Source organism: Parasteatoda tepidariorum, chromosome 5 (assembly GCF_043381705.1).
Source record: "Parasteatoda tepidariorum isolate YZ-2023 chromosome 5, CAS_Ptep_4.0, whole genome shotgun sequence".
Classification (NCBI taxonomy): domain Eukaryota; kingdom Metazoa; phylum Arthropoda; class Arachnida; order Araneae; family Theridiidae; genus Parasteatoda; species Parasteatoda tepidariorum.
Window position 1 is genome coordinate 6,524,813 of NC_092208.1, and position 14,773 is coordinate 6,539,585.

Consider the following 14,773-nt stretch of genomic DNA (forward strand, 5'->3'; position numbering starts at 1 on the left):
TATATATATACATATATATATACGAAAAGTGATTACTCGAATTCAAAATTCACGGATAATATCGTATTAACAGTTTTTTTCTTCTTTTTTTTAAAAATCATGTGGAATTTCGTAGCAATAATCATTGAAAAGGCGATCGAGAAATAAAATAGACTTACAATGGAGTCTGTTTATAAATATTCGAGTGGACGGTCACACAATAGTAGATTATGTATACATTTATGCAAACCTTTTCATAACAAAGTAAATTACTTAGAAAATTCAGAAATGTGTTTTGGGGACATGAGACAGTAATAACATTTTACCTAGATTTTATTTTCATAAAGATATAATTTATGTAAAAAATGGGTCTTGGATGTATTTTTTCTACTCCTTGTAAGTGATTTAAGCAAAACATACCACTGAATAATGAAATAAATATTCTAATGAGAAAAATTGCGATAGGGCGAGAAGTAAACTAAAAATATAAAAGGAGTAAATAGCTTTCTAAAATAAAATTTCGGAAAAAATTAAAAATTCATGGGTGTCCCTCTTAATCAAGGGATTCTTTAAAGTTTTCACAGGAAACGAGACGGGGAAAAAATGACTTCAGAAATGAGACTTCCAAACAATTAGAAGTCAAGTTAGAAAATGAAAGATTTAAAATAACACCTCTCAGGTACAGTACCCAATTGAAAGCGCACTTATTTATACACTTTGAGGAAAACTTTATTTAAAAAACTTGGAGGAAAAAAAAACTAAGTTGTAATGTTAAGTTCATGAAAACTTAATATGAAAACTCTCATGTTCATCGAAAATATGTATAAAATTGCTAATTCAACAAAAAAAATATATACTTTCAACCGTATATTTCACCCACAAAAAATTTATTTCAAGAATTAATGCCGCGGAAATTCACCTTAACTCTCAACTTGAGAAACAAGTAAATTAATTTCAAGAAAACAAATACACGATGAAACAGAAACACGTTCTTTATAACACAATTCTAAGTTAGGAGCACAAAACAAAAACAAGTGGAAAACAATTACTTTTTGTATGTTTTCTTAATTTTTATTTGCAGCTGTAAATGACACTGATGATCAATTTAAGAACAAAACATTTTAGCGAAATTGAATTCTTTCTATTTTATACACAGGCGGGTTGACAGAATTGTAAATGAAAACAAGAAGACGTTTCCAGCTGCTTATTATTGCTAAATACTGATCAGGAAGTAAAAAGATTTGAAAACGAAGAGAATCTCTTTTTTTTTCATTTAGTGAAACTGATTCGTTACCGAAATTGAATCATTCAACTGTTAAGTATTGCGAGCAGCCTGGTTGCTCAAGCAAAACTCGCTGCTTGCAAGTACTAGGTACCTTCGTTCTTGATATTTTTCATTATCATATTGTTTCTGTTTTTGAATGATGAAAATAACTAATTAATATGTAGATCCACAACGTGTTTCCAATTAGATGAAGGATGTGATTAAATAAAGATGTACTCTTATTTTAGACCTCGTTACAGAATAATTAATTGGTAGTGAACTGTATATATGTTTCATCTACAAAAGTCTTGTAAGTTTTCACCTAAGCTCTAATTTTTTTCTTTATTTGCATGAAGTTTGTTACGACATAGATTTCTATAAATGCTGCAGATTTCACACCTTTTTAGCTGTCCTTCATTAATCAAACTAAAGTTAATGTACATTAACAACGATTTGTATCATACCCAAAAATGTTTATCTTTTGATATCATTGAATGTATTCATAATGAAGGTTAACTTTCGTAATAGACATAAATCCACTGAATATAATTCTTAAAAATCTTACATCGGAAAATATCGATTCCAGTGATCATTGAGTTTAATGTTATCTTTAGATCACCTGTTTAATACCAAGTTTTTCTAATCACGTTTGCTTGAACATAAGATCACTGGAAATGAAGATCGTTTCATTGTTTTCTATAGAACACACAATAATTCTCATGTTTTAACTATTCAACTTATTATTTCTGGTTCAATAAAAGCTCAAGGTTAAAAATCAAATTCAGAAAACATGCTAAATCAATGTTTGAATATTATTTTGATCTCTTCAACATATTTTACAGATGGATTGGAAATCAAAGCTAATGTTATGAGAAATAATGCACTATGTGATGTCGAAATAATATTTAATCTAAATGGTTATTAAAATATATGCTTATAATTTTGTTTATGAAATACTTTGTTTTATGAAAAAAGAATTGGTGGCAATTTTTTCAACCATCTTTCTATGAATTATTGCCTTTTAAAATAATGTTTTTTTTATTTTATTTCTATTTTACATTTCATATTAGTTAAGATGTCTTACTGCTCTCTAGATATATTAATGATGTTTCGACAACTACATAGTTTTTTTTATGTCGATAGTGTAATTTTTGGTCTTTTAAGACTGATGTTTATCTATCTATCATTTTATGTCAATTTCTAATCCATAATAGTTTGAAAATAAGTCAGCTATTGAATTTAAATTTTCTATTTAACACATTGAGACAAATTTATTCGTTAAATTTATTTATAGTTTTCAATTAGTTGAATTTCTTACTTATCTTGATATATCTACTTATCTCTGCAAATAATATTGTAATTATAAATAAATAAATTAATAGACACATCCTAAAATTCATGTTGACCAGGAAGGTGGAGTTGTCAGATTTTTGATTAAAAGGAGTCAGATTTCGCTAAAAACACTTCGACTCAGACTTCAGTTTTTGTTGGACAGTTTGAATTTGAAATGAAATTGAACTAAATTGAAAAGAAAAAAATCACAAACTGAGTTATTATTTTTACAGATATAAACATACACAGTGGATTTTAGCATTTTTTTTTTTTAGTATAAAAAAAATAATAGATGCTTCAGAAAAAAAATTTATAGCATAGCAGATTATTTATATTGGTTAGCAATTATTATAAAATGGAAAAACAGGAATTAGTTATTTCTGAGAAACAGTGTAGGCAACAAGATCTTTTTCGACAAAGGACCACCTATCTGATTTGATAAACTTCAGAGCTGAGAATAGTCTTTCCACATTAACTTAAATAAGAGGAAGAGCTACAACTGTTCCTTCTTCTAACTTTTTAGGATAGATTTTTGTAGAAGTTCTAAAAGAGGTCTCTTGCACGAAGGATATTTTTTTCTTCAAGAGCTATGTATACATCTTGTTATATCAAATTTAAAAAACTGAGTAAAGAAAGAGTTGAAGCAATAAAATAGCTGGAAAGAAAATATAAAAGTAAATTTTTTATTTTTGTGCAGAATTATCTAAAGATACTTTTCTTGTTCATCTGAAAGGAAGAAATACTCTTGATTTTTTCTGTTCTCATTTCGGAATTAAAAAAAATTCGACAATGACTGGCTTGCTTCAGCTAGAATTTTAAATTTATAAAATAAATAAAACAACAAAAATTGAAAATGATAAAAACATTTTATATTTTAATAAAATATGATTGTGAGTGGGGATTTTGTTACAGATTGAGATATTCAGAACACCATGAAATTAGGGGGGGGGGGTTCCATTTTGAAAATTAGATTTTTCAAGGGCCTAAATCTATGACTTTCCATGATTTTTTTTAAAAATAGTTAAAATCTTGACAGTTTTTTTTTCTGGTTAATAGCGGGCACTTGGGTCTTCAGAATTGCTACTCTCTTATCATTGCCCAATGAACACCTATGGCTAAGCTACAGCGGTGGAGTAGCATCGCCCACGTCATGTTACCACAAACCCGTTTATAGGGCGGATTACAATCACACAGAAGAAAAGACATGCAAGGAGTGATCAAATGAAAAGGTACGAAACGACGTAAAAACTTAACAGTTAAATATTTGCATATTCCGCTATGGGAGAATGTAGTGCGACATCTTGGGATGCGATTGGAGTCTCTGACCGGGATCGGAGCATGCGTGGGTGCCCGCATGCATAGGAGAGAGCTGAGGCTCTTGTCAAAAGCGGTAGTTCAAATGATGCGGCAGTCCGTATAAGGACTGGATGGCGCTCGCATTGCAAAATTCAACTATTGAGGAGCAGAGAGGTGTTATCTGATTTCCTCGAGCACAGAAAAACCATTAACTCTGATGTGTACTGTGAGACACTCTGAAGCCTACGCAAGTCCATCAAGAACAAAGGACCGGGGCTGCTCACGGAGGGTGTGGTTCTGCTCCATGACTGCGCGTCCACACGTCTCCAGAATCACACACATGGAACTGGCTAAGTTCAAGTGGGGGACATTAGACCATCTGCCCTACAATGTGGACTAGTCGCCCTGAGATTTCCATTTGTTTGGTCCACTGAAGAAACACCTGAAAGGGAAGCTCTTCAACTCGGACGACATACTCAAGGACGCTGTGAAGGACTAGGTCTCGTCACGGCCACTGGAATTCTGAGAACAAGGAATCCTGCAGCTTGTTCATCAGTGGGATCGTTGTGCTCAGGCCTAAGGTGTATATTTTGAAGGAAGTCTACATTTGTACCCACCGTGTCGTTTCGTACCTTTTCCTTTGATCACCCCTTGTAGAACACGGAGAGAGAAAGAAACATTCATGCCCTGAGCGAGATTCAAAATTTGTTCAATACCAAAATTCATGACCTCCAGGGGTGCAGATACCCTGTATAAATGAGGCTTGCTTTATTATATATTAGTGACTTTTATTTGAATATTCAAGCAAGCAATAATCTTCACAAGAAATCTATTTCAATAGGTATTTTTTAAGAAATTTTCTGAAAATTTTCTAATTTTTGAAATTTTCTAAATTTTTTAATTTTAGGAAATTTACAAAAACCAGGAAAATTTTTATTAAACTATAGTAGAAACTAGCAAAATTCAGTAGTCTACTGGAAAATCTAGTAGATATGTATGATGGTGTGAGAGTCTTCAAATTTGAAATTCCAGGAGTCGTAGTCAGTCATTTTCCCTGCTATGCTAAAAAATAAACAAAATTTTTAAAAAAAAATAGGTTGTTTTCTTCTGTTAGAAAAAAAATAATAAAATTATTAATCTAACATGTGGACCATTCTCATGCAAAGTGAGCTATAAATTTCTGAAAAATTCTGCTGAATAACGCCCCTGTGGCAGAATTGCAGCGACCCGGCTACATTTTCGCAGAATATTACAGAGTTTTTGCAGAAAGATTTTTCTATTGAAAAGTAAATTACCTTTCTTTTCTACAGAAATTTACACGTAATATTTGAATTGTGCATTTAGAATATCCCGATATATTTCAAACAATGTGGAAAATTTTAATTGTGAATTTGAGTATTTACTGCTTTTGCCAGTTATTGCTATTGATTTCTCTATAGTTTTTAAATCTGACATTTTTTTATACAATATTATTTCAGCTACCTAAGTTCAAACGAAACATGCATCTTAGGAGTCCAAATTGCATGGCTTTGTCGTCAATCTTTTTTTGGGGGGAGGGGGGCAATTACCACTACGGATTCCATGATTTTTATTTTTTTTTTTTATTGTGATGATTATTTATAAAATGCGAAGAAGGAAATAATTTTTTTGTGTCCCCTCCCCCCAAACAGAATGCAAGAATATCACCCGTGATATTAGAATAAAAAATTATTACAAGTTCCATTAAAAAAAAAAATTATAATAGCTTTTTTTTTTTTTTTTTTTTTGTAAACACAGCATTTTTGTTATTTTAAAGTAGTAAAATATATGCTTGTTATAATTAAAAGTATGTTGTGGAAAGATATAAGTGCTAGAAGAGTTTTGTCATAGATAGCTTGAAAAAGTTCTGCCACAGGGAATAACGCTAGACTGTGTAATCTGTTAAAATGCAAGTTCAATATTTTTTTGAGTGGCACCCATGTATTTGAGATTGCGTAACCAGGGGTCTGTCCAGGGCGAATTTACTACCGTTTAGTGGTACCTTCACAAATTCAATTTTAGGTAAAACGGTATTTTCACAAATTCAACTTTAGGAAAAACGGTAGTTTCACAAAATGGGTAGTTTCACAAAATGCTTTTTCTTAAAATTTTATTTTTGTATCCCTTAAGAAATCCCTTAAGAAACAATAAATCTATATTTTTACCATGTTTTTGTGTTGATTTTTTTATATAGTTTTTAATTTTTCATAAAATTATGTCTAAATTTTCACAAAATAGGTACATTTCAGAAAAACCTAGACAGGCCCCTGGTAACATCTATCCTTATAGAATGTTGAGGGCATTTTGTATTCTATAATTAAATCAGTTGCTTGATATTAAGTCTGAAAAAAATGTTTATTGATAGGCAAGGAAGGTGGCAAAGTGACTAATGTCATTGCCACTCCTGGGCAAGGATCAGATCGTTCTGTTGAAGTGTGTTGGACAGACACCAAAGTGATTGGCAATGGCTCCTTTGGTGTTGTTTATCAAGCTAGACTTGTGGATTCTGGAGAATTGGTTGCTATTAAGAAAGTGTTACAAGACAAGCGATTTAAGGTTAGATTTTAAGTCTAATCATATATTTAATTTGTTATATATCTTTTTAATATTTTTTACTCTTGGTCTTGGTTAAGCTTATATTGCTTTACATTTGTAGAAGATAATTTTAAAAAATCATATTTATTTTCAGTGTTAACTATAAAGTACTTCATTGTAGATTTATGCTATTTATTTGCCAATAAATCTTTCCCTCAAAAAGTTAATTAATTCTTGGTATAAAAATGTGTTATTGTTTTTCTATTGCACCTCTTCACCTGAATCCTTCCATGTAATACTGTTCTAAGTGATTTTTACTAATCAATACTATTACTAATCAATTATCTAATCTTTACTTTAGTAGTCCTAGTACTGATTAAAAATGTAATATTGTTCTAAGTGAAATACTAATCAATAAGTTTTACTCTAGTGGTCCTAATTAAAAATGTATTATTGTTTTTCGATTGCACCTCTTCACCCGCATATTTCTGTGTAATAGTGTTCTAAATGATCTGCTAATCAATAAGTTTTACTCTATTGGTGCTAGTACTGATTAAAAATTAAAATTTTTCTATTGCACCTCTTCATCTGAATCCTTCCATGTAATATTGTTTTAAGTGATATACTAATCAATAAGTTTTACTTTTAGTAGTCCTAGTACTGATTAAAAATGTATTATTGTTTTTCTATTGCACCTGTTCACCTGAATCCTTCCATGTAATATTGTTCTAAATGAGCTGCTAATCAATGAGTTTTAGTCTAGTTATACTAGTACTGATTAAAATAAATTGTTTATATTCAAACTTGAATGTTAATATTCATAATTGGTGTTAGTGTTTTGTAGTGTATTTTAAGTATTTGAAGAATGGTGAATTAAATAAAAATAGGTAATAAATAATAACTTTTTGCCTTTATTCTGAGAATCTAAAAATTTTTGTATGATCGATCAGAAAAGTAAAACTATTTTTTCCTTAGTTTTTATGGTCACTTTAATTATATTTGCACTTTGACTTTGTTTTAATAGTTTCTGATACAGAAATTTTTAAGTATGGAATGTTTTAAAATTATTTGTAATGTTTAAAATATTATGAAAATGTTTATTCAATTTTTCGAGAAATGGAGGCATTATTGATTACATAATTAATTTTTATCAAGATTAATTTTTCATGTAAATTGTCAATTATAATTAACTTTGACGTGTTTTTTTTTCCAAGTTAATTATTTTTGATGATTATATATATTAAGTTTTAAAAAATGTTATAAAATAAATGTAAATTTTGAAATTAAAATAGGGATAACCACCTTTTATTAACATAATAATTTAAAGAAAACAAAGGAAGGGTGGAAAAAAGCTGGTCTTGTGCATATAACCTTCAGTATTGCAAAAGTTATTACTAAGTTACGTTTTTCAAAAATTCAAAGTAGAATTTTTTCCTTAATAATAAACTAAATTATTTGAGATAAAAATTTTGTTGAAAAAAAAAATATTTTTTTATGGTCATTCTCTTAAAAACCATTTGTTTCTTGTAATTTTCTAAAAGTTTTATTTTGGGGAACACGTGTCTTACTATGAAGTTTGAAAAGTAAAAAACATGGTGTATAGCATTTTTAAAAAGTGCTGCAAGTGCTTATTTTCGATCTCCGTTTTTTAAAAGCCCTTATAGTTTCTTTTTTTTTTATTGGTTTTTAAAAAGTACTTAATTTTCCCTTTTCAAAAATGAAATGTATTTTTTTACCATGTCGATTTTTGCCATGAATTATGCAAAAAACATGGTTTTCACATTGTTTTATTCAACGTTTTCCCAATTAATTCAATCTCGATCCTTTTCGGCATACTGTTGGTCCATTCATTTTACATGTTTGATTAAATACTTGCGAGTCCACGTGTGGGTCTACTAAGTCGGGTTCGAGGAATATTATTATTGCACTCTCATGTGCAACTCTGCTGCATTTTGCAAGATATTCAGTATTTCTGACTTCATTATCCACCCTCTGAAATCGAACCGAAAAATCTTTCGATCTTTTTGTTGTGGCTAATATAATCAAGAAAAGTGTTCTTTGTCAGAAACTAGTTATTTTATGATAATCTTAATCATGTAAAGTCTTTCAAAATTATTTTGCTTTTTTTCAGTGTATATAGTGCTTACAAATATTTTTGAGTGCTTAAAAAGAACTTCAAGGTTGTTTATTTTTTATTAAAAGATTTCGCTACGCACCCTGTCTATTTTAATTAGGTTTGTTGCCTCATTTCTCTGCAGTAATACATTTTTCTTCCCTAGACACACAGAGCCGGATTATACCTTTCATAGGCCCTAGGCACAGAGCCGGATTATACCTTTCATAGGCCCTAGGCACAGAGCCGGATTATACCTTTCGTGGGCCCTAGACATAGCCGTTTTGGGGCCCTTCCCCCACTCCTCCCCTCTTTTCAACATATATATGCTAAAATTTTCTTGCGTATTTTTTTTTTTACATTTTTATTAATATGGATTTTAATTTACAAATTTGTTCATCGAACTTTATCTGCAATACCGACATACTNACCATGTTCCCTATCAAATGATAAGTGAATAAGACATTTTGCGTAGTTTGGAATTCGACAGCATAATACAAGATTTCGTTGAATCAAAAAATCGCAAAAAAATAATATATTAGATCAGGGATGGGCAAACTTTTCTGGTCGAGGGCCAAAAATCGAAGAAAAAAAATTTTGGTGGGCTAAATAAAAACATTTAAAATAAAAAAAAATACTATATGCATTTTTCAATGTAAATATTTAATGAGATGAATGAAATTGCGATTTCATTTTTAAAAGTTCCTTATATTAAGGTTCCAAGTGAGATGTACTTATTTTAAGGAACAAGGGTAAACTACTTCTGAAATGATTTTTTCTCAGGTTTGTAGATGAAAACACTTGTTCACACATAAATAAAAGGAAGCAAACATGGCCCTGATTTTCTAGGCATGAAATATTTGGGAAACTAGCTTTTGGTAATGATTTGTAAAACTCAATTTTTGGCATATTCAGAAACAATTGCTTCAGATGGCACCAATCTACGGCTATTCTATAAAGAACTTCTGCTCATTTCACCAATTGAAGCTGTCTGTGCTAGCCTCCATCAATTTATTATTTTGTAGAACAAAAATAGAGAAAGTTAAAAGGTCCGCAGTACTTAGTTAAAAAAGAAAGAAAAATAACTTCAAACGAAGTAGACAAGAAAATGGATTATTGTTTATATTCGCCACAGATCAGCAAGTTAAAATTCCATCTGCGGGCCGGATAAAACCTTCCGGTGGGCCGTAGTTTCCCCATCCCTGTATTAGATCATAAGATTCTGCAAAATAATTTATTACCGAAAAATATTATATTTTTATTTGTATCTTCATAATTTTGTGCAAAATACACTTGTTGTTTTTAAAGCTAAATTATTTTTGTCAACAAATTTTTTTCTCCCAAGTTTTTCGTAGGCCCCTAAATTTCGTAGGCCCTAGGCACGTGCCTAGTGTGCCTATAGGTTAATCCGTCGCTGTAGACACACAATTACCATTGATTGTAGGAAGGGAAAATAACAAAAACTAAATAACTTATAATTTACACATTATGGGATATTTTTATGATAAACCTAATGAAAATGCAGTAAGATAATGGTTTGAATTTATCAAACCAGCATTTCCTGATTATTATTTTTTCTTGTTTTATTTTAATGTAAAAATAAAATAATGCCTAAAAAGTTTCAATAAACGTAATTTATGCATATTTAAGAATAAAGTTGTATAGTTTTGTAGTTCATAGTTTAGTATTTTGCAGAGAGTTAGGAAAAGATTTCTTTTACGTTTTTCTGCTCTTTCTACATCAAATTAGTGTTCCCTAAAGTGTTTTATTATTTTAATCTTTAATTTGCTTCTTTACATTTTATTCATTATTAACATGGCATTTCTTTTAATAAAAAAAATTGTTAAAACTCATCTTACCACATGCATCACAATAACAGTTATACCATTGTAATTTCAGAGTAATTTACCATCTCTGTATAATCTGCCTTTTTTTTTTTTTTTTTTTTTTTTTTTTTTTTTTTTTGTGATTTTAAAAAAAAATTGCTAATTTCATCTGAATATTTGCATGAGTTTTGGAGAATAACTGATCAATGTTTAAATAACTGAATATGCAATAAACAAAAATGGGAATGTTACTGAATTTTGTAAAGTTTTATCAATAAAACTAAACTGTCATTGGTTGTCTTGTTTACATGGTCTGTAGTGTTTTTAAAAAGTGCTTAAAGATGCTTTTTTCATTGGGTATTTTTAAAAAGTGCTTAATTTTCCTTTCTAAAAAATTAGATTTTTTCTTTACCATTTCGATTTTTGCCACGTATTATGCAAAAATGTGCTTTTCACATTGGTCTGTTCAACATTTTCACATTGGTCTGTTCAACATTTTCACAATTCATTCAACTACAATCCATTTCAGCGTGCCCTCGGTACATAGCGTATGATAGTACCAATCATTTTACATGTTTGAAGAAATACTTGCGAGCCTGCATGTGCGTCTACTTAGTTGGGGTCAATGAGATTATTGCACTCTCATGTGCAAATCTGCTGCATTCTCAATTTCGGGCTTTTTCCACCCTCTGATATTGAACCGAGAAATCTCTTGAACATTTTAAAATGGCTAATATTATCAAGAAAAGAAATGGCTAATATTATCAAGAATGTCAGAAACTAGTTATTTTATCATGTATTTTGTTAATGTATATAGTACCTACTTAAAAATATTTTTGAGTACTTAAAAGGTGCTTATTTTTTGTTGAAAGATTTGGCTACGCAACCTTTTATAAATCATTCTGAATTAGGATGAATACTATTGTTAACTTACAATTTTATTCAAAGCATTTTATTTTATTTTCTGGTTTGTTATAATAGAAGGCATCAACTTAATACTTTATTTATATCCTATTATTGTGAGTTTCATCTATTATATTTTTGTGCAGTTAATACATTTGAATTAAATTTAGCTTGTTTACGTTCACAAATTTTTTATCTACTCTTAATTTATACAAGTAATTGGCCTAAACAAACATTTAAAATTGCAAATTGGTAGCAAAGGTTATATTGAGATACTCTTAACTGCACGTTTAAAAAATTTTAAAAGATTCCATATTGAGCAGTGAAAGTAATTTTTTTTTTTTTCAAGTTCAATTTTTGTTTAAGAACATATATTTTTCACTTATTACTGAAATTTTTTATATTCTCAGAAAATGTTCTGTTCAAAATTACTTTTGATTTAGCTATTACTTAATTAGTTATCTCTGTTCCTTTTTACAGAATCGAGAACTTCAAATTATGCGGAAACTTAACCATTGCAATATCGTAAAATTGAAGTATTTCTTTTACTCAGAAGGGGAAAAAGTAAGTAAATAACTTTTAAAAAAATTTGTTCTTAATTTTTCATATGACCAATAGTATTTATCTCACTTATATTTCAGTTAGGGATGGTAAAAACCATTTTTTTTTTTTTTATTCTTAAAGAAAAATACTTTGTTTCAGAGCATTTATTTTTATATGCACATTAGCAGTGTTGTCCTTATGCGATTTCAGAAGGGCGGTCCGCCCTGCTTGTCCGTTGATCCACATATATGTTTCCCCTTTGCCTTTTTTCTTTTTTTTTCTTTGCAAAAATTAGCCGCCCTTTCCTTAAAAACACTGTCTTTTTATTCATATCTCTTTTTTAAAAAAATTAATTCACTTTTTAATAATTATACAATAAATAATAATTACACACTGGTAAAGTTATCTGTGTTTATAGGTTTAATTCTGATTACTATTACAAATATTAGCTTTGTTAGGATTATTCTCATCTGGTTAAATTCTTATAATGTATCGCTTTGTTTCAGGGGGGATATTTATAAATTTTTTAATGGTTTTAATCTTTAAAATTATTTTTTTGATAGATAACTTTTTTCTTAAAAAAAATTGCAACTTTAAATGTTTATTTTCTTATAATTTTCAGTGTATATTATTAAAAAATCTTTCAAGATGTTTATCAATTAATATTTTTTTTTTTAGTTTAATCTTCTGAAAAAAATTATACCCTGTGATTATAAACTACAAATTTTTCTCTTGCTCTGATAATGAGAGATAATTATTTTTTTAAATATACACATATGATAGTATAAGAAGGTAAGTTATAAATCAAATTCAATTATTACATAATATTACACATTTTAATAATTTTTTGCAGTGATGAATAAATGCCCTTTCAAAATTTATAGTGCCCTTTTCTGAGAGGCAGCACCCTGCCCACCCTGCTCTGCAATAGTGCCTCTGAAATCTGGAAACCTCTGAAAGCGCAAAAATGTTTTGCAACTTGTGGCAAGAAAAAAATTTAATTATCAAAGCATTGAGGCAACATTGATTGCCAAAAAAACTATCGACAAATCCATGTGGATTTATAATGGAATTGAATCTGATTCTCAATTGTGGTATTCAAAATTTGTGTTAACCTTTTTTTATGTCACATTAAAATGTCAAGGTTTTAAAAATCATTTGTTACAACAAACAACTAGTTGGATTTGCAATAATCACAAATGATTTTTTTTATATATATAATAGTTTTAGACCTGTAACTTCAATATTTCGATTGGCTTGAGTAAGATATCTAAAGTCTTAACTACTAATGCAATATATCCCATTTGTAATTGATTTATTCATTGTGTGAGAAGTATCTAAAATTCTAGTTAGAAAGTCTTTATGCTTTTAAATGTTATTAATATTTACAGGGTTTGCAGCATTTTTAAAAAGTGCTTAAAGGAGCTAATGTTTGATTTATGTTTTTTAAAAGCCCATAAAGGTGGGGGTTTTTTTTATTCGAGATTTGTAAAAAATGCTTAATTTTCTATCTTTAAAAAAAAGATTTTTTCTTTGCCGTGTCGATTGACGTTCCAAGTTACAAAAACTGCATTATTTTCTCAATTTTCTCTCCAATATTGATCAGAAACTAGTTATTTTATCAGGATTATGTGAAGTTTTTGAATTTTATTGATTTTATATTTATAAATTAAGAACTTTAAACAATTTTAAAAAAATTTTACTGCACAGATCCTAATTATGATATTATTATTTTTTTGGAAAGTGATTAAAAATATTTTTAAGTACTCAAAAGGTGCTTATTTTTTGTTGAGAAATCTGACTACACACCCTGTTTATAGTTTAAATTTTATTTTATTAATTTTCTCTTTCTATAGCAATAATTTGCTTATGGTTCTGTAGTAAATTTCTTTTATAATTGATTCTATTTTCTAGCCATATTTGACACAATGACAAAAGCACCACAAAAATGTTAAACATTACAAATAATTTTTAAAAAAATTTCAATCTGTAAAAATTATCATAATGCCAGTTTTTACAATGCAATTTTATTAAAAATGAATTTTTGTTGCAGAAGGAAGAAGTGTATCTCAACCTCGTTCTGGAATATATTCCAGAAACAGTGTATAGAATTGCACGACATTATAGCAAGTCCAAGCAAACTATACCTACCTCTTATGTTAAGGTCAGCTTCTTATTATGTTAAGATTTCAGTTATTTGTTCTTAACAGCATTTTATTTTGAAATAAAGAGAACTTTGAAGTGTTACTTTAATTACTATAGTTTAATTTTCTATCTTTCTAGTTATTATTGCTCCAATAATATACAATAAAAAAAATTTTATGTTTTATATTATTATCCATCTAAATTTTTCCTCTTTTTTTTCGAGCTGCAATTATGAATTTTTCTTATGTTTGCTATTTTTTGTTTTTTAAATTTTTATTGTTAATTTATAGCATTAATTTTTTAGCTCTAATTTTCATAACATTATTGTACCATTTCATTTAAAGAAATAATTTAAGTTTGTAGAATAATAAAATGAACACATACTATTATAAAGTTTAAATGTTACTGCAATGCTTTAACATTTTTAAAAACAAATGTTAAATTTTCTCACTTAATTATACAGGGTTGCCACAAGCTACTAAAATGCATCGATGGCAACTTTTTTTTACCTGAAAAGGCTAAAAAAAAAGAAACTATTTTAAGAAAAAGGAGACTGTTGTGAGAAATTTCTGTACTAGTGATGTTTTTTAGCATAAATTAGGTTGAAAACCTTCGACCAGTGAGAGCTTCTGAGTGCACTGAATTTTTTTTTCTTCTTAAAAAAAAAAAAAAAAAAAAAAAAAACAAATTTAATTGCAAATTTGAGTCATCACTCTTTAATTCGCTCAATGTGCACTGATACCATTGTAAGTCTATTTCGTTTCTCAATCGCCTTTTCAATTGCTGTGATTTTTTTTTTTTTTTTAAAAATAAATTTCA

At 28.7% G+C, this 14,773-nt stretch overlaps 2 protein-coding genes across 5 annotated transcripts in view; one reads left to right on the forward strand and one right to left on the reverse strand.

Moving 5' to 3' along the window:
* The window catches only part of LOC107441192 (tudor domain-containing protein 5), a 97,190-nt gene extending 95,990 nt beyond the window's left edge, over window positions 1-1,200 (reverse strand). For 2 of the 4 annotated variants that reach the window (XM_016054396.4, XM_043046448.2), the window contains exon 1: window positions 1,029-1,200. The gene's annotated coding sequence lies outside the window, so the exon portion shown is untranslated. The remainder of the gene's footprint in view (window positions 1-1,028) is intronic. The other 2 variants (XM_043046447.2, XM_071180949.1) reach the window with 1 other exon arrangement.
* An 85-nt stretch (window positions 1,201-1,285) lies between these two features.
* Window positions 1,286-14,773, forward strand: part of LOC107441379 (glycogen synthase kinase-3 beta) — a 27,849-nt gene continuing 14,361 nt past the window's right edge. Inside the window, exons 1-4 of the mRNA XM_016054649.2 lie at window positions 1,286-1,553; window positions 6,255-6,445; window positions 11,747-11,830; window positions 13,863-13,973. Of these exons, the coding sequence (XP_015910135.1) occupies window positions 1,532-1,553; window positions 6,255-6,445; window positions 11,747-11,830; window positions 13,863-13,973 (408 nt within the window). The 5' untranslated portion in view covers window positions 1,286-1,531. The remainder of the gene's footprint in view (window positions 1,554-6,254; window positions 6,446-11,746; window positions 11,831-13,862; window positions 13,974-14,773) is intronic.